This window comes from Stegodyphus dumicola, chromosome 8 (assembly GCF_044657685.1).
Source record: "Stegodyphus dumicola isolate Sdum_Otavi_A_Nest chromosome 8, ASM4465768v1".
Taxonomy (NCBI): Eukaryota; Metazoa; Arthropoda; class Arachnida; order Araneae; family Eresidae; genus Stegodyphus; species Stegodyphus dumicola.
The window spans coordinates 27,673,985-27,694,545 of NC_140775.1; the positions used below are offsets into that span (position 1 = coordinate 27,673,985).

General features: G+C 31.0%; 1 protein-coding gene across 1 annotated transcript in view; it reads left to right on the plus strand.

Moving 5' to 3' along the window:
• Positions 1-11,778: 11,778 nt before the first annotated feature.
• The window catches only part of LOC118185071 (glutamate-rich WD repeat-containing protein 1-like), a 29,192-nt gene continuing 20,409 nt past the window's right edge, over positions 11,779-20,561 (plus strand). The window contains exon 1 of the mRNA XM_085821695.1: positions 11,779-12,146. Within this exon, the coding sequence (XP_085677821.1) occupies positions 11,855-12,146 (292 nt within the window). The 5' untranslated portion in view covers positions 11,779-11,854. The remainder of the gene's footprint in view (positions 12,147-20,561) is intronic.

The window sequence follows — 20,561 nt, forward strand, 5'->3', positions numbered from 1 at the left end:
GTAAAAGAAAAACACCTGCTGCAAGAAATGTGCCTGTGAAAAGAATGCTCCATTGGTTGCAGATAATGTTGCCGCTACTAAAAAGGATTTTACATTTCCACTGTTGACTGAAAGTCTGCAGAAGATTTCCAAACCGCATTGTTTGTGGACTGTAAATTCTGTAGTTGAATTCATTGTATGTGCTGGATGGGCAACTAATTACATGTGTGAAAAAAGGGTTATAATTGATAAAGATATGACTGTAAAGGTTAGTTTTGTTTTGACATTTTTATAATTTCAGTATTGCACGTCAAACTGCACTTGGTACTATTGTGCTACATATTCATTGCTTTTTTTTTCATGTGTAAGTTATTCTTCACTTATTTATTGTTATTTTTTTCAGATTTCTACGTTATCTTTTCTGAATTTTTGAGCTATGAATAGATGGATTTTTTTTTTTTTTAATTAAGGAAATTGTCAGAGATGATACTTGTCTGTAGTGTCTTAGAAGGATTATTTTTCAATCAAAAACATGTTCTCAATAAAAAATTTTCTCCCCGTAGGGTAATATGCATCTGTCAATTTCTTCCTAGGGTAATATGCACTGTGATCCAATAAAATATTGATCTTGCATTTCTAATTCATTGGTCAGTGTGTGTAATACCTTATAAGCAATGATATTAAATGTATATTATTTTATAGATAATATTTCTTGCTTTCTCATTGTTTTGATTTAATAATGGTATTTTGTTCCCATGTCTAAATAATTGGGTGCTAACTGGTCCAATTTTAATTTTTCAGCCAGTGTATATTGTTTGTCTTGCTGTTTTGTTTGTTTTTATCCAAACATGATGTGTTAATATGTACTAAAGATGCAATACCTGAATTTAATAATTTTTATGTACCTTTAATTAGTATGGCTAATGTTATGCAAATGCTAATTGTTATACTATATCATTAGATTGCAATGCTTGTTTGAAACACAAATTCACTTTAGATCCAGGTGAATCAGCAATCTTGCTCAGCAAATTTCTGATCCATGTACTTCAGAAATTACCAACATTTTGAAAAATCCTGCCTTGCTTAATTCAGCAAAAGTACATAATTTCTTCATAAATGATTCAATAAGCTTCTTATGTTTGTTTTGAATAAATGAAATAATGCTGGGTAAAAGTTTACAATTGTGTGCCCCTTGTTTATTGGCAATTCTTTTTTGACGCCAAGATCGGCGCCAGGAAGGCACAATTTCACGATGGCCGCTACACAAAATCAAAATAAGAAGTCAAAGAATTGCACAAGATCTGTGTCCATGTTTTACTTAAAAATCCCATCTGTTTTTACTTAAAAAAACATCCTAGAATTGCACAACCTAGGCAAGGCACACTGCTTTAAATATGTCCATGTACACATCAATCTATTTTCATTTAAATAAAATCGGGAAGCTAAAACAAAGTTAAAACTATCGTGGTAACCAGAAGTGAGGTTTCATCACCAAACTTTTTTAAAAAAATGTCGCCAATCGAAGGGGCACCCAATTCTACACTAGAGCCTAATGCTGAATTAGTTGTTGTCCCACTAGCACTGAAATCCTGTGAAAATGAGAAATTTCTCATATATCCCATCTTGGAGTTCAGAAAACGTATGAAATCTTATTGAAAGATTCTTTTAGAAGGGTATGTATAATGACACAAAGAATTTTGTTCTCCCGTATCATTTATGTAACAAATACAAATCTTTCACTCCTAAACAGGCTCCATTTAAAGCTATCAGAATACCTAAATATCCAAATGACTTTTTTCCGTGTATATTGGTTGTCCTGTACGAAATTGTGGACATGATCTCATTATTCTAGATCATTTTTCTAAACATCTTGTTTTATGACCTCTCAAAAATCTCACTGCTGAAACTATTACAGCACATTTATTACAATATATATACCTGGAAGACCAGAAATGATCTTGATTTAGACACAATATCCTTCACTGGTGTTTGAATCGATTACCAAATGCTTGGATATTAAATTATCTCACTGTATTCCTCAGAGACCTGAGTATAATGAACATGTTAATACCTGCATCAAGAGCTCTTTGCTTATACTTCATGAAAAAGGTATTCCATTTGAAAATGCATTGCTTATCCATCAAAATATTTATAATGGTACTGTTCATCCTTCAACTGGTTATTCTCCTAATATTCTGCATTTTGGAAGAAAATTATCATTACCTTTTAATATGTTTAATCCTGATCCAAGGCCATTCAGGTGGAAAAATCATATTATTTGTGTGATCTTTTAACACAACTAAAACTAAGTTATGAGCATGCCTATGAGATGTTGGAATAAAGCAAATAGAACTGAATACTTGAAAAATGTCATATTAAGATCATTCAATGTTAATGATATAGTGTATGTGAAGTCTAAGGTTACATTCCAGCATAGGTTTTCGAAAACTTTTTCTTCTAAAGAAAATGATGTAAATTATGTTATTTGTGCACTTGACAATGATTTTTTCTCAGCCATTTATAGAATTCACATCATTTGCCTTCGTTTGGCTCCTAAAAGATTCTCCCACACTTCAGTACACTTAATTCTTTTTTTTTTTTTTTTCACTCATTTCTTTTACTATCATAGAACATTATTACAAGTTATGCAATATGTTAAATTGTTCGAAATTTAATTTTATGTGTCTTTTGTTGATTTCTTGATTGTGTGAGCATAATCATTAGAATTTAAGGCTTGATCACCCTTAAATATCATTTCGAGATTCAACGACATTGTGCCTAATATATAAGTGCATAAGTGTTTGATTTCAAAATTTCCTGGTATGATGTGATTATAATGGTTTGTATTGTGTTTTCATCCTGTATGTGATTTATCTAATTAAGTGTAACTGGGGATGTACAAAAATTGCATTTTGCTTTATCATAGAAATACTTCATTTACAATTCTGTACTGTGTACTTGCAATATGGTATATTCGAAAATTTTATGTACCATATTTATATCATGCACTTATATGTATTTTGCATAAAAAGTTGCTTGTATTGAATTATGGAATATTTAAATAAGTGGTTCTATGTTTTAATGTTAAAAATTTTGTTTTTGTGTAGATGGCATGGTTTTGGTTATACCTAAATGAAAAAATCTTTTTATTTAAAATGTAATCTATGTAATATGTATTTCAGACTGTTAGCTCCATAGTGATTGTCATGATTTTATATGAGGCTGTCACCATGATACCGGAATTTTTATTATGCACATAATTAATTTTTCCTCCTTCCCTCAAAAAGGGGTGAATATCTGATGAGGTCACATTAAATTTATGTCCTTGGAATTATTACAGCCATCTAGAACCAGATAAGGGATTTCATGTGGTGACAATATTTTTGCCAACAAGTTTGTTATAACATGACCAAGCTATGTCATCAGACAACTAATTTCAGTTCAGTTTGTTTGCAAAGTGAAAGAAATATTATGATTGGTTGTTCTCGCTGTGGAATATTTTCATTTTGTTTCTTATCTTCTGCAATGTCTGTACTTTTAATTTTATCAAGAATTCCTTTTTTTTATTTCACTATTATAAATTATGATACGAGTGCCTTTTCTAAATTCATTCTGGTCCTTAATGTATTGATGCAAAATTTAATTAAAAAGTCCTTCTTAAGTGTTTTTACCTTTTTTCTCATGTGAAGACTTTATTCGTTTAAAGCTTTTTGTTTTGGCTTTCCAAGTTTTTATCCTATTAGCTGAACCCCTCTTTTGATGATGATAAATTTTTAATCTTTGATGATGTGGAGATAAAGGCTTCGTGCTAAGTGCTCCACAAATTAAAATTTCTTGATCCTTGATATTTTCATTGGTTGAAATGTGTAACTGTGCTAGCTTATAAATAGTGGGAATTAGTGAATCTCTTAGTCTATTCATTGTTTTTTCGCTTCCCTCTGGATTTCTGCTGCGTGTACTCTTCTTGTTTCAAATATGTTGTAGTTGGCATTTCTTCGCCCTCTTTTGCAGTTAGCGGAATAAGCCTTACTACATTATGGTATTAGTACTGGAGATGTTTTATGTAACCCCCCCCCCCCCAAAAAAAAAAAGTGATGACAGCTGCCGTTATTTTCCGAATTTGAGAGACAGCCCTTATACTTTTCTTTCTGAAGTATGTTTGACTTTTTGTCTCCACTTACCGTATGAGAAATGTTGAATGTTGTTAACGAAGGCTGTGAAACTACACTCAGTGCAGAGAAATACAAATTTTTTACGTGCCAGGAGGCATTCCACCGTGGCGGACTTCATGCAATCAATATGGAGCAAAGTCTGACGAGAATCAATAAATAAACGATCTTTGAAAATGTATCCAGGACTCTTCTTTTCCTTTTATTGGACAGCTCACCATGACATGGCAAATACCATGATCCTACTTTGTGTAAGCCACTGTACTACTGAAGTATTCTCTTAACACTACACACACTTCCTATAGCTCACCCTTGTGTGTAACAATATAAAACAATACTGCTAAGATTGTTTCGGGATTATTTATATAATTACTGTTACATTTTTATTAAATTTTTGTTATTTAATTGAACTTGTTTCTTTCATTGCGAGTCTTTAATCGTTGAAAAAGAGATATTAAATTGAGAATAAAAAAGTAAATAATTACTGCAAGAGAAAACAGACTTTAGTTTTGTATAGTTAATGATGTTTTTTAAATACCGCAGCAAGCATACATTAGGTATTCTGATATTAAACTGGTAGTTTTGCAACAAATGTAATTAGACTCTATTAGTAAATGATCAGTTCAACAAATGAAAATAAAAAATATGGGATCTTTTCCAGTAAAACATAACACATGGAAAACATTTTTTTCAAAAAAGCTACATGTACCAATTTGAAACTTAACAGCGAGAAAATATCATATCATTATAACTGTGATAAAATTTTTCTGAACATAAGAAATTCATCTTTTAGGCTATTGAATGGGATACAATGACTTTGAAAACTTATTAACTACACTTAATTTCAGGGAGAGGGAACACTATTGTAGGTAACGAGAGTAATATATAATTTAACCATGGCCAACAGTTCAATGTCTTCATACAGATCCTTTGGAGGAAAAAAGCACATGTACTTTTTTATGTTTCACGTGGAAAGACCAGGAAAATGCCCATGCAGCTAGCCTCTTGGCGGGATTCGAACTCAGGACCAAACCAGCAGTATTTGGTGACTTTTGCTGCTCAACTGCTGGTGGGAAAGAACAAGGTGCTTGCAAATTGAACACAAATTTAACGAATCACTCTAGCCTCCTATAGCTCACCATTGTGTAATAATATAAAACAATACTGCTAAGATTGTTTTGGGATTATATCATTACTATTAAATTTTTAAAAAATTTTTGTTATTTAATTGAACTTGTTTCTTTCACTGCGAGTCATTAATCATTGAAAAAGAGATATTAAATTGAGAATAAAAAAAATAAATAATTACTGCAAGAGAAAACAGACTTTAGTTTTATATAGTTAATGATATTTTTTAAATACCGCAGCAAGCATACATTAGGTATTCTGATATTAAACTGGTAGCCTTGCAACAAATGTAATTAGACTCTATTAGTAAATGATCAGTTCAAAAAATGAAAATAAAAAATAGGGGCAGTAAAACATAACACATGCAAAGCATTTTTTTCAAAAAAGCTACATGTACCAATCTGAAACTTAACAGCGAGAAAATATCATAACATTATAACTGTGATAAAATTTTTCTGAACATAAGAAATTCATCTTTTAGGCTATTGAATGGGATGGAATTTTCCTCCTTTGGAAAGAAAAGTGGACATGTACTTTTAAAATAAAAAAGATCTGCATTATATTTTTAGTTAAAATACTGCATTTATTGGTTAGAAGTTAGTTCAAGCAAGACAAAATTAAAGATAGATTGAATTAGTCAATATTTTTTACTCTTTATATTTAATTATGAATAATATAGTTCAGCATAACCAAACGTTCAGAATACTTAACTGAATTCAAATCCGAATTCTATTTTAAAATCTTTTGAAATCAATTTGAAACATACTTCTCAAATAACAAAGCTATCCGCGATTCAATTCACCTATAGATGGCGCTTTCACACATTAGTATGGCGGATAAAACTCGGTATTTTGATTTGTGATCTGACTTCGTACATTCAAAAATGGAGTTACTTAGCTCTTCCGAAATGTTTGATTTTGTTCAAGGAGGCGTAAATTCTCGCTGTATTACTGAAGCAGAGAGCATTTTAAAAAGCTGATCATTTGGTAATGCACGGAATTTTACTTGAAATCCAATGTACAAGTTTTGGCTTTCTATTTAAGGATAAGTTCTATAGCGTCCTGATCGCATGAAATCGAAGGACATTTCATTGTTCAAAAAGGACAAATAAAAATTTAAAAAAAAATTCTTGTTCATGTAAAGGAGAAACTGCTGGCTGTTGTAGGAAATTGTGTCGCTGTTTTATTGTATTGTGACAGGTAGCTGATTTTAACGTTCACTGATTGTAAACAAATGATTTCATATGTGTTTTACTTGGGATTTCTAGAAAATCTGTGCAGTCAAAAGTGTCTTTTTTTCCCCATAAAAATGATATTGAATCATTATATGTATACTAAAAATATATTGATCTATTATATGCATCTATTGTATTTATTATACACATGATAGCACTAATCATCAAATGCAATTTTGAGAATATCAACAAGCAAAGCACTTAAAAATGAAAAAAAGACACTTGTTATAGAACTATTAATATTCTGTATGTATTATAGAAAATACATGCAATGAATAATACCATGACCAAACATTTCAAAAGAAAAAAAAAAAAAGCAGATTAAGTATTACCTACCTCAGTACTTGAGAAAGCAATTGTGGCATATAACATGCAGTTAACTTTTGATTACATGATATTACAAGCATTTTCATTAGTTTTGTCCTACAAGTGGTTTAAACAACTCAATACTGGTAGTTTAATCTCAGCTCAAATCCTGGTGAACAAGCTGGCTGTCCAGTTTTTATTTTTTTGCATGTGTTTTGTGAATACGAACCAGTTTTCCCTATAAAGTTCTTCATAAAAGCATTCTTCTTCAGGCTGATAACTGATGTGCTTAGCCATATTCAAATAGCCTAATCTAACCTTACCTTTTTTTTAGATTCTATATTCACATGTTATATCTTTATCTGTTAAGATTTGTTCATAACAGGATCACCAGGCTTCTACCAAGCTGGCAGCAGCATACTCAAAACATGTCAAAACCATGTGATTTATAACAAAATCGATCATGTTGTCCTTGCAAACCTTTATAAATGTTCCAAATTTTCTTAATAATCTTTTTATTTAGAAATGTGTTTATTGTTGTTTTTATATGAACAAAAGCATTTAAATATATCAATTTTAAAAATAATGGAAGTGTTCTTTTAATCAGTTTTGCTTTTCTAATGCTGTTTTTAATTAATAACTTTATATCTGAGCCAAAAATTCAAGAATAAGTCTATTAAAAAAGTCTGTGTGATAAGTCTATTAATTAATTACATTGTATGAACTTCAACATCTTTGAATATGAAACACCGAACTAACACTTTGAATATGAAACATTCTATGTGAAAACATCGAGTGCATTCCAATCTAATAGAAGAATAAATTATACTTACGAATTCACAGTACGAGCTTCTCTGTATTATATTACACAAAGATTAGAAACCAAGTCTCCACATGGGAAATCTTACACTGATATGATGGTCTTGTATTGAAACAGAATTGTAGCAACATAGATGATATGAATTACATTATGCCAAAGAATTATTTCATCCTAAATAAATTATAGCATTTAGTTTAACCAAAGACTCACAAAACAAAATTTCAGATTTGGGTTAATCTTTGGATTATGGTAACTTGGTGATTTTTTGGTTAAAATTTGGCGACCAACCCTGCTACAGCAACCTGCTAGTTTTTGTTTGGACGCCATTTTGTTTTCAAGAAGTAAAGGCATGTTTTTTTTTTTACTCAACATTTCCAACAATCTTCTAGCCGAATTACGCTTATGCTAGAACTTTTATGGAATAAAAGTGCTTAATCATGACGAAGATTAGGTGCGAAATTGGGACAAAGGGCAGAATCGCCCACTGCTTGCCGCGTTTTTACGAATTGCACATACACGGTATCGTCCATGTACACGTCGACCTATTTTCACTTAAAAAAACATCCTAGAATTGCACAAAAATGGCATTGCGCACACTCTTGACTGTATCCATGTACACTGCTAAAGTCCTAGCTAGTAACCTTTATCGCCTTACCAAAATGTCGCAAAACTACCTGTTACCATATTCCAAAGATTAGCCCAGATTTGTTGTAAAATTGGTGTCATGTTTTTCCCTATGCTATAATAACTCCACACATTATCTACATATTTTCTTGTCAGTCAAGAAGATTGATGGAAATATAGTCCTTTCAAAAATTATTATAACAGATATTTAAATTACATGATCAACAGAAACTATAGAGATATAGCATATAAAAAAACCTTGAAAAATTATTTGTGGAAATTTGGGAGGAACAGATGCTATTTATTTGGTTAGATAATCAACAGATAAAAGTGGTTTATTAAGGATTTCTCAGTGTTATATGAAACCACCGAGAATTTATGAGTACGTTTTGATATCATGCTTATCCATTATTGGGGCTAATATACATTGCTATCAGTTTTTGTTAGCCAAAAATGGTCGAAAGTAGAGTAAAAATATTAGGAGTTTGACGATAATCATCAGTATACCATAATGTATTTGCATAGAAATATAATACCCAACAGCCAAAAATAAATTAAACTTATCAAATGAATTTTAGTATGCCATAATGGTTTCATGGGAAAATATAACATACCTCTTAAACAACTACAATCATTATATACAACAGCCATTTCATTATAAAAAAGGCATAAATTATATTAATCAGATAACATTTTTTGTAAGAGCTTCACTATCTGGTTATAATTTTTAAGCAAACAAGAAGCCATTTCCAGTACCATAATATAATTTTCATCCCATTCCAAGAACTATCCCATTCCATCGCAGAATATTAAAAGCGTTTTGGTAGAAACAAGAAATTTTATGGTAATTTTCCAACCATATTCTAATATTCAGATTGTAGATTTTAAAATTTTATCATTTAAGTACAATTTCATAGAATGCAAATTTTGGTACTTTTCCGTTTCGCCAGCACAAATCTCGCCAAGCAGACTTTATTAACGACAACACACAGTATACACATAAAAATATAGACAAATATTAGTTCTAAGAATTTTTTATTTTAAAGGTATAAACATTTAAATGTCATTTAAAATTTTGTAAAAAAGCCAATAAATTTTCAAAAAGACATTAATTTTAGAATTTACTATGCTTTCACGATAAAAATATCAAAATCAAAACTGACATAAAAAATTAACTGATTCATAAAAAAGAATAACTTATTATGATAGTACAGAAAACTTACTGACTGAAGCAAAAAATTCTATAAGCTTCATTAAAATTTCGCCACATTTTATATCAAGCTGTGTATCTAAGCATTTTACAAAATGAGAGACGCGAAGAAACTATTCTAATTAAATTTAACATATATACAGCAAGTATTATTACTAGTACAGTCAAAAGTCGTTAATCCGGACTCGTCGGGACTTCGGCGATTCCGGATTATCGATTTTTCCGGATTATAGATCATCAGTTTAAATCTCGTAAGATGGCATGCAGAAATTCTAAAATTAAAAATATGAAACCGTAATTTATGAAATAAAGAACAATTATGATCTAAAGGGTATCAAAATTTGCAAAAAGAAAAAGCTTAATATTTATTTGTTTACTTAAATAAACATTTCTTTCAATGTAAGTTGTTTAAGTTTTGCTTCGTTTCATGTGATAATACTTTCTCTTTAATTCTATTAAACAGACATAATTTCTTGTTCAGTTACAAAGTCCTATAATTGCTGTGTCAAGAACACCGACTAATTTGTCAATCGAAATTTTTTCGTTTTCAATAACCTCTGTTACTTTTCTTCGCTATCGGAAGCGAATTATAATGACGAGGAACTTGTTTTAAATCATATCAAAGACGGAGCATATCGAGATGAAATACTACATTTGGTAAGGAATTATAAGCCAAATAAAATAAAAACATCTGCGCTGAAGATAAGGATAGTGCTGACAAATCAACTTCCAATTCATTACGCGCCCGCCGCCGAGCAGCGTGAAATTGATAAACAGATTTCGGATTTCAAAACATACTTTCGCTTTAGATCCTTTACATATTAACAAATATATATCGGAAATTCTATTTGATATAATCGAAAGTTTAAGCTTACTTTTATAAAATTGCTCTTACAGTCAGCAAAAAATAATAAGCCGGATGCAATTCGAAAATTAAGGAACAACGCAATCATCAACATTAACTGAAATAGATAATTATTTAGCTTATACGTCCATTATACATAAAATGCGCGCGCGAAAACGTATTCTGCACTTGCGCACACTGATATGCGCAGTCGTAAAAGGTCTTACGCGCACGCGTGAACGCCTCTGCGCATGTGTCAACGCGGCGCATGCGCAGAAAGTTTTTAGTTTTGATGTCCGGATTATAGATCATTCCGAATTATGGGTGTCCGAATTAACGACTTTTGACTGTAATATGATTATTTTTCTGAGGGGGAGGCACTGAAAAATAATCATTAAATTAATCATTCATAAAAAGTACTACAAGCCTTACAGCATGAAAGCTGTAAATTAATTTCATAATTTGAGGAATAAAATACAATCATTAGTGAGCAGAATATTATAACGTTGATAATAACGCAATCCATGACATTAAAAACATAAACATTTTTCATTCGGTAGTAAGCTTCGCCGCGTGGCTACTCCATAAATGTTTACATTTGGAACTACTAAGATGGAACAACAGCGCCATCTAGTGAACGCGACATTTTAGGACCGTTTTTCTACTAGGCAGTTTCACCTCCTTCATTATACTCCGTGGTTCGGAGTTAAAATTTTCCATCTCTTGGGTTTACGTCAATTCCCTTTGAAGATTAACCGCTCGACTTAGGTTACGTTTCTTTGGACGTTAGCTTACGCTTCTTGGGACCAAAGTTCCGCTAGTGTAAACGGGCCTTCATGCAACATTGTTTCCGTCACTGAGGCAGAAGTACCCAGAATTATTTTTCAATTATACTCGAATGACGGTAAGTTATTTTTATTTAGCAAAACCTGAAAGTAAAAATTGAAGGAAAGACTGTCAAATATTTCTTTTTATATATCAGTAAATTAGTAATTTTTTTCCTTAGAAATTTATACTAAGGAAATAGGATTAATGATTACATTTCGATTTAATTACCGACAAAATGATTTTTTAAATAATTATGGACTAGCATTAGTTATAACTAATTAGTTTAATTGGTTTATTAAGCGCATTATTAATGAAGGTTGTTTATAATTCGATTACCTTAATGAAACGTAATATCAGATTGAGTATAATGTAAAATTACTAGATGTGCCAGATGTTGGACAGTCAACATTTTAATGCACTATCGTGTATTAGGATATGTTCCTCTGTTAGAAAATACCCAGCATTCTGTATCCGTAGATTTTTTAATTATTACTGTCATGAATTTTATTAGTATTGCTTCACTTTGTTGTGTTGGTAGGTGTTGAAGGTGAAGGTGTTAGTATTTGCACAGTTCTATCAGATGTAAAGAAAAATATTTTTAATAGGGAAGGAACGATCTACTCAACACGAAACTCAGATAATAACAGAAGAGCGCGTGGAGCGCGATTTGTGATTTTAACGGGAGCGAAAGATCCTCAAATTTTGCGTTAGCATGGCAGATGAAAGTGAAATTTTTAACCTTTCGTCTGATAACAGAGACGAAATTGACGAGTCGGACTGGGAAGAAATGGAAGAATCATTCAGTTACCAAAAAGAGAACGAAAGTAACAGCAGTGACTCGGAAGAAATGATTGAATCATGCAGCAACCTGGAAGATGAAGCTCAAAGTGTTACGGAACAAAATGGTCTTAAAAAAGTATATCTGCCAAATCTAGAAAGCGATGAAGATGTTCCATTAGAGTGCGATTTATCCGCCTATAAAATGTATTGCCCTATTAATATTGGTGAGAAAAACTTAATGATGTTTATTTGAATCTAAATATTTCTATCAAATTTTTCATGATTGAAATTGCTGTAGGTAGCTGTTTGGGCTTACGAACTTGTATAGATGGTCAGTTGCCTTTTGTTTATCGTTTTTACTAGGTTTTAGAATAAATTTCTTAAGCACTGTATATTATTGAATAATTTTTAATCAGTCTGTCACATTGCTATTGGCATACTTAGAATTCAAATTGTTAGAGATTACAGAAATTCTCACGTTGTTATGAATTTTTTCTAGTGAATGTGTAGAACTTGTAGTGTAACTTAAATTTTATTATATATATATTTAAATGCCATCCAGACAGGAAAAGAGTGAGTGACATTGCTTGCTATACTGAAGGGCCCGGGATGAAATCCTAGTATACGGTGCAGCCTTGGCGCGACTTTGAAAATTATCGCCAACACCAAAAATGTTCCAAAGAACGTCTCTATATATATATACTATATACTATATACTATGTGTGTATATACATAGTATATACTATGTTTAACTATATATTTTCTTTGAATGACCCGTTCACTACTCATCGTATATGTCCTGTTTTTACTACTCATCATAAAGTCGCCAAAAGTAGCCAAATCCCGTGTGCACCGGATACTAGGATTAAATCGAATTCTTTTTGCACATAAAAGCCTTACTCATCTATCTGATTAAAAATTAAGGTTGATCTTTACAATATGGTAACTGGTAGTTTGGCGACATTTTGGAGGTGATAAAGGTTACTACCTGGCACTTTGGTAATAATGTGAGCAGTACTCAGTTCCGATTACGCATTATTTTGTGTGAGGGAAATGAGAGATCATGGGATATGTCATGTGATATTAATGGACGAATTACGGTTCTTTAATCGGAAAAGGGGGGAAATCGGGAAATAACCTGGAAATTTTGTATTTGGCTTTATTCTGTGTTGTGTGAAACAATGTTCGTGAATTTTTGGATCCCATGGCCGTAACTAAAGTGAATTCCAAATGGGTATTTATGTATGTATTAATTTAATGTATGTGCTCATTTATATTTTAAGTAGTGTTTTTGAATTTAATTATATTTAATTAAATGATAGTTATTTTGTGAATTTTATGTTTGTAGGAATTTGGTATACGTTTTAGTTGAAGTAAACGTGCATGGAAATTATTTAAATATCTGACACTAAGTATTTGTAATGGTTGCGGTATGAATTCGTTGGTGACGTGTATAATGTAATAGATGATTTAGAGGTAAAAGTTTTTGGATATTGTATTTTTCGCGATCAGGTAATTTCATATATGTTCTTTTTACCAGGTTTAAAGATTGAGAAAATTGTCATGTATTTTCGTGAAATTTTTCTAATTTATGAGAAAAAAGCAGTGTACATGGATATAGTGAAGAGTGTGCGCAATGCCATTTTTGTGCAATTCTGGGATGTTTTTTTAAGTAAAAATAAGTCGGCGTGTACATGGTTTATGTGTATGTGTTACTTTGAAAAACGCGTAAGGAGTATGGTATTGTGCACTTTTTCCCAATTTTGCAGTGAATATTTGTCATGATTAAGCAGTTTTGTTAGATAAAATTTGTAGCATAAGTGTAATTCGGCTAGTAGATTGTTGGAAGAAGTGTTCAGTAGATAAAAAGAAAAGAAATATGTTTTTACTTCGTGAACACAAAATGGCAGCGGGAAAAAAAATAGAGGGTTGCTGTAGGAGAGTTGGTCGCCAAATTTTCGCCAAAAAACGCCAAGTTACCATAATGTAAAGATCAACCAAAATTAATTTGTGCTTATAATAATAGATTTCATTGCACATTAAATCGAAACAAATTTCAATCACTTTCATTTTTGTTTTTCAACTAACACTGGAAATGAGTAACAGAATTTCGTAAGTTTTGCAATGATTATTATGGATCATCAGCATTATTATTTAGTATCAATTACTCATAAAATAATGAAAATATTTTAAAATGGTATTTATATCTTTTGGTGCAATAGCATGTATTCTCATATATTAAAAGTGTATACTCTGATACTAATTTATCTTTATGCAGAATTTCGTGGTTTGTTTTATATATTAAAATTTAGTATTATATAATATTTCATATAGTAGTACAAATAATTAGCTGAAAAGTGCATGTATTCTGTCACAAATTAAGTGAATAATAAACCAAGTAATGATTCGAAATGTCATTTTTCATATGAATAGCTATTTTTGTTATCATTTTGAAATTCCAGACATGAATTTTTGGGACTTCAAATTCTGAATTTTATCAAATGCATTTTGTATTTTTTTTCCCCCTTTTCTGTTGCCTTTGCTGCCTTGGTGTGTTTTGATAAATAACCAAGTAAAGTACAGTCAAAAGTCGTTAATCCGGACTCGTCGGGACTTCGGCGATTCCGGATTATCGATTTTTCCGGATTATAGATCATCAGTTTAAATCTGGTAAGATGGCATGCAGAAATTATAAAATTAAAAATATGAAACCGTAATTTATGAAATAAAGAATAATTATGATCTAAAGGGTATCAAAATTTACAAAAAAAGCTTAATATTTATTTGTGTACTTTATTAAACATTTCTTTCAATGCAAGTTCTTTAAGTTGCTTCGTTTTTTATGTGATAAAACATTCTCTTTAATTCTATAAACAGACATAATTTCTTGTTCAGTTACAAAGTTCCGCTGTTCAAGTCCTATAATTGCTGTGTCAACCGACTAATTTGTCAATTGAAATTTTTTCGTTTTCAATAACCTCTGTCGCTTTCTTCGCTATCGGAAGCGAATGATAATGACGAGGAATTTGATTTAAATCGTATCAAAGACGGAGTACATCGAGATGAAATACTACATTTAGTAAGAAATTATAAGCCAAATAAAATAAAAACATCTGCCCTGAAAATAAGGATAGTGCTGACAGATTAACTTCCAATTCATGGCACGCCGCTGTGTTAAAGATAAACAAAGTTTAGATAAACAAAGGATATGCCTTTATCCATTTTTTGCAGCAATTCCACTTTTTGTTTAATGAACTTCGAAACATACTTTCGCTTTGTAGATCCTTTACATATTAATAAATATATATCAGAAATTCTATTTGACATAATCGAAAGTTCAAGCTTACTTTTATAAAATTGCTCTAACAGTCTGCAAAAAATAATAAGCCGGATCCAATTCGAAGATTAAGGAACAATGCAATCTGCAGCATTAACTGAAATAGATATTTAGATAATTTTAGCTTAGCTTATACCATCTGTTATACATTAAATGCGCACTCGCAAACGTATTTTGCGCATGCGCACAAGCATATTCGCAGCCATAAAGGTCTTATGCGCATGCGTCAAGACGACGCATGCGCAGAAAGTTTATAGCTTTGAGGTCCAGATTATAGATCATTCCGGATTATGGGTGTGCGAATTAACGACTTTTGATTGTATATTAACAATTGGAATAGCAGTTGACTTCAGTACTTTTTTTGGAACTACTCTGATACGCGCCCTCAAGTCGCCAAATTTCTCGCCAAGTATTTTTGGCAAGAAACTTCACGCTGCCATATTACTATCTAAATTTGTTGTCTACATTTTGAACTTTTAGCCTAAAATGTCTCCAAAAACGCGGTTTTCGCACATGCAAAAAATACGTTTTGAACACACAATTTAGCTAAAAATCCGAAACAAAAACAAAAAATTTAAATAGCAAAAACGTAAAGTTTCTAACCAAAAATATTTGACAAGAATCCATGTACACAGCGACTTGTTTTAACTTAAAAAAACATGTACGAATTGCACAATGTAGGCAACGAACGAATCTACAAACTACATACACCTCGCTTTAATAAATTAACATAACAATAAATTTCAAAGAATACCATGTACACAGCATCCTGTTTAAACTTAAAAAAAAATTCTATGAATTGCACAATTTAGGCAAGGAAGGAATCTACGATCTACACACTCCTCGCTTTAATAAAATAACATAACAACAATAAATTTCAAATAATACCATGTACACAGCGTTCTGTTTCAACTTTAAAAAACATCTATGAATTGTACAGTCTAGACACTAAACAGCAAAATAAACTAAAATAAATTTCAAACAATTTAAAAAAACAACAATAACGACAGAAATTCATACTAAAGAACCAATGAACATAACATTCTACAAAATAAGAACAAGGATAAAATAAAATGCACTTACCATGAATTAATGCGTTTTCGAATAGCAGAAATATAAATTTCATACCGCCTTTAACATGCCGCCACGTAATCACTATCGTATTTACATGACAGCCAGACACACTATCCAGAAAATTTATACTATGGTTCACAAATAAATAAAATTACAAATCCCTACTTCTATCATGCACTGCCATTAAAAATAATCTCCCAGACCCTCTTTCCACACTTCCAAATACCCACTACACTTCAACAGGATAGCGAAAGATTTTTCAACGTCAACAGGGTTGCCATAGAACACGCAATCGCGCCGAAAACCAGCGCTGAACACATATCACCACATTTGGTGAAATTAAGGCGTATATTAGAGTTGTACCCTTTTTTTGTCAGTAATCCTGGCAACCTATTTTTCGTATCATCCTCCTAATCAGATTCATTGAAGTGATTGCTGCATATTTGAGCATTCTTCCATTAACTGAACGTTTTTTTACAGAAATTGATGAAATATCATGTTCTTTTCTTTTGTGTAATGATACCTATTACTGCAGGTAGCAATGACACACGACACCATTTTTTCAATAGTTTCTCATTACAAAGTACAAAATCTATTTAAAAGTAATCATTTATAATTTTCAATTAAAAAAAAACTCCCTCTGAAATTAAGAACTAAAGATTCAAATTTTTGCACTGAAGCCGTGGTCAGCCGGCAAGGGGACGAACCCATTGATGTCACATAGCATCCAATATGCAATGCCCTCAGGAGGCTCATTTGGCAATTTTTCAAAATTATTTTGATCTTATTTAGAGAATTAACTTTGATTTGAAAAAATTATTCTATAGCATTTGATAACATTAACTGTATTGTTGATTACAGTGTAATAAGTTATTGATCACAATGTAATAAGTGATGTGCTTTCCGTGTTTTCATATACAAACAGGCAGGATTCAGCATTTCAGTACCAATATCCAAATGATAACCATGATCACATTGTTTTCTATTGTATTGTTTTCTATTGTATTCCTATTGTTTCTATTGTATTTCTATTGTCTTTCTATTGTATTCTATTGTATTGGTATTGTATTCATATAAAGTTATTAATAATGATCATAGGCTGGCATAGCATCAGGATTAAAAAACAATCTCCTTTAGCTTGAAAGAGATAACAAGTAAACTCTCTGCACATTTAACAATCAAACTCTGAAATTTCTACACATTTATTTAATCCTGGAAAACATGGACTTTTCTTTGCAAGGATTGTTACTTTGCTTTTGGGTCAGAATTGTATGAAATTTGAAAAGTTGTATCATGAAGCTCTAGATACAGTGTTCCTTTTGAGCATTAGTTAGAAAAGCCAAGAAACAAATTTTATGCCTTTACAGTGCATGTTTGGATTTTCTGTTAGAATCTTTATTAAACTTTATAAATAACTCCATTATTGTCTGAGAGTTCATTAATTATTAAAAAGTGATCATCTTTATGAACTTATTTTTAAATATATATATATATATATATATATATATATATAACCTAGCTTATTAATTATATATATATATATATATCTACTAATCAGAGCCTAGAATCATCAACAAAAGCCATACAAAACATCCAAAGAGTTTAAGTAGCAGATTTACTGAGCTTCAGTCAGCTTCAGATGTGTTTCTTGATTTTGCTTCTTTTTATCAAAATTCTAAATAGCAACTAAAAAATAAGGGTCAGTAAAGAATCATATAAGAAAAATGTTACACATTTATGCTTCAATGTTACACTGGAGAATGATACAGGAGGGCTATAAAATTACATTCTTGACTTTTATTTCTCTCTTCAGTGTGGTAGTTGCAATAGTGAAACAGGAACTTCGACATCATGTATAGGTGGGTCAACACTGAGGAGATCTCAAGAAGTTCACCAAGTGTTGGTTATTTAAGTGCCTATGAAGAATGATTTAAGATGGCTGTAGATTCACAATTCTGACTTAAGTTCTCTATTGAATGAGATAAATGCAACAACAATCTAGGAATTTTCTGATTCTGCATATATGAGTGAATCCACTCTGAAGAGATGTTCAATTTGTAATATACTTGTATCAGAACTTCGATTTTAAATTTAGCATTATGCAACAAAATATCTGGCATTTTTTTTTCATTTATATCCAACTTTAAAAATTTTTTGGAATGTTAGAATTTTTTTAAAATTTGTACTTAAAATGATTAATCCCTCTATGGTATATGCTTGTATAATTTTTCAAATATACTGTAATACCAGATAAATATTAGTATTGCTCTCTTATATTTAAAATTCAGGACAGAGAATAAAGCATTTGTCTTGGTTTGAAAGTGAACTTCTCACGATAATTGTTTCTTTGGTCACTTCAATAATGTTTCACAGGTCATTGGCGACATCACCTCGACAGAAATTAAATTGTCTAGAACCTTGAGTAGTGGTTTAGAAGGTTTCACTCCACTGTTAAGTGCAACAGTTTCTTTCTAAAAGTGTTTTATTAAATTGTTAGAATTACGGTTAAATTCTGTTAAATAAAAACTGTTTTTAGAAATTTTGAGTAACCATGTAAGTTTTGAGCATAAACTATTTGCACACTCATCTACTTGCAGTATGTAAGATTTTATTTTAATTAACTGAGTCATTATTATGTTGGCTTAACCATAACTTCTGCTTTGGTCTGCAAATTAGTTTAATGTATCAATAAGCTTCTAATTGCTAAGTTTTGCACACTGTTGGCCAAACAGTTTGTTTAAATTTCTGTTTTGTTGTAGCACAGTTACCAGCATAAGTTTCTGCTAGCTGTGATTTCTTTATGAATGCTTAATCAGGGTCAGCTAATCTTTAAGTTAGACATGTTAATTTTGTATTTTGCATATAATTCAATTTGAAGGTGTGTTATGGTTACCTACAAGCTAGCAGAGTTTAGTTTGTGTGATCATCAAAGTGATGTGTTAATGAACAGTTTTATTTTAAACTTTTCCTTTAGTTGTGATATTTTTAGTTAGTCACATGAGACAGAAAGTCATCCAGCAGCTGTTTTCTGTGGTTATTTAGAAATGCATTGTTACTTTGAACTTGTATATTGTAACCATACAAGTAATCTTTTAATCTCATACTTGCTTGATTCACTTCAAGTCTCTCTGAAGCACTTAAATGATCAACAAATGAAGCTGTAGGTGACGGACAGATTCTCAATGTGCTACTGAGCCTCATTAAGGAAAAGAGAAGATATACTAACTATTTTGCAAGTTTATTGTTTGTTTGAGTGTTAGATGTATTTCACTATCTCCAGTTCTTAAAATTTATTGCATTATTCCTTCAAAAGAATTGCAGTAGAAGACTAGAAATCCGCAGTGCTTGTGACAAGATGTGCAGATTTTAGGATTTTGTGAATTTCAGGACAAAAAGGTAAATCGTAATATTCAGACTAAAAGTGCAAAATAAATAAGGACATTAAGGACACATATAAACACTGACATAAAAATATATGAAAAAAAGGGTTATTAATAAAGCTTAAAATATTTCAGTTTTTTGGTACTTTTCCGTTAGTCTATTAAATGCTTCTTTTTTTTTTTCCCTTTCCTCCCCTTTTTTTGGCCAACAATTGTCCCTAAGTATAAAATTATAAAATAATAATAAAGTTATAAAGACAAAAAAAAAAAAAAAAAAAAAAAAAAAAAATAGTTCTTTAAAAAGTAAACTTTTTAAAATTTCCTAATTTCTAAAGGAAGTAAATTTTTCTTTTTAATTCTTTAATCTATAATATTCTACACATAAATAAAAAATAACAAACAAAACTAAATTCAATCTAAACAGGTGGCATAAAATGACAAATATTGTTCAATATTGCAGAAAAAATCTCAGTTTTTGAATATAACTTACGGCATATGAATTCTATCAAATATCATTCTAATTAGTTACAAGCAGTGCCCAGCTGATGTTTATTTCTCCATTTAGCACTGCCCTGCGCAGTCGCTCCATAGTTTGGATATGGTATCTAGTTTCGAAGTCTACAAAATTATAATTATGATTTGCAGTAAAATGTTTATACCCAGCATTTCTTATATCCTTTCTGGCAGTCTGAAAATATAATGCTGCCATCCGTGATGTTTCCTGAATAACAGTCATCAATGTGCAACGATTGGGAACGGCAACCAGAAAGCATTCTCTACTTTCCCATCATAAACCTCCAAATACCCATTGTTCCATAAGAAAACATCCAACGTTGTTTTTTTCATTT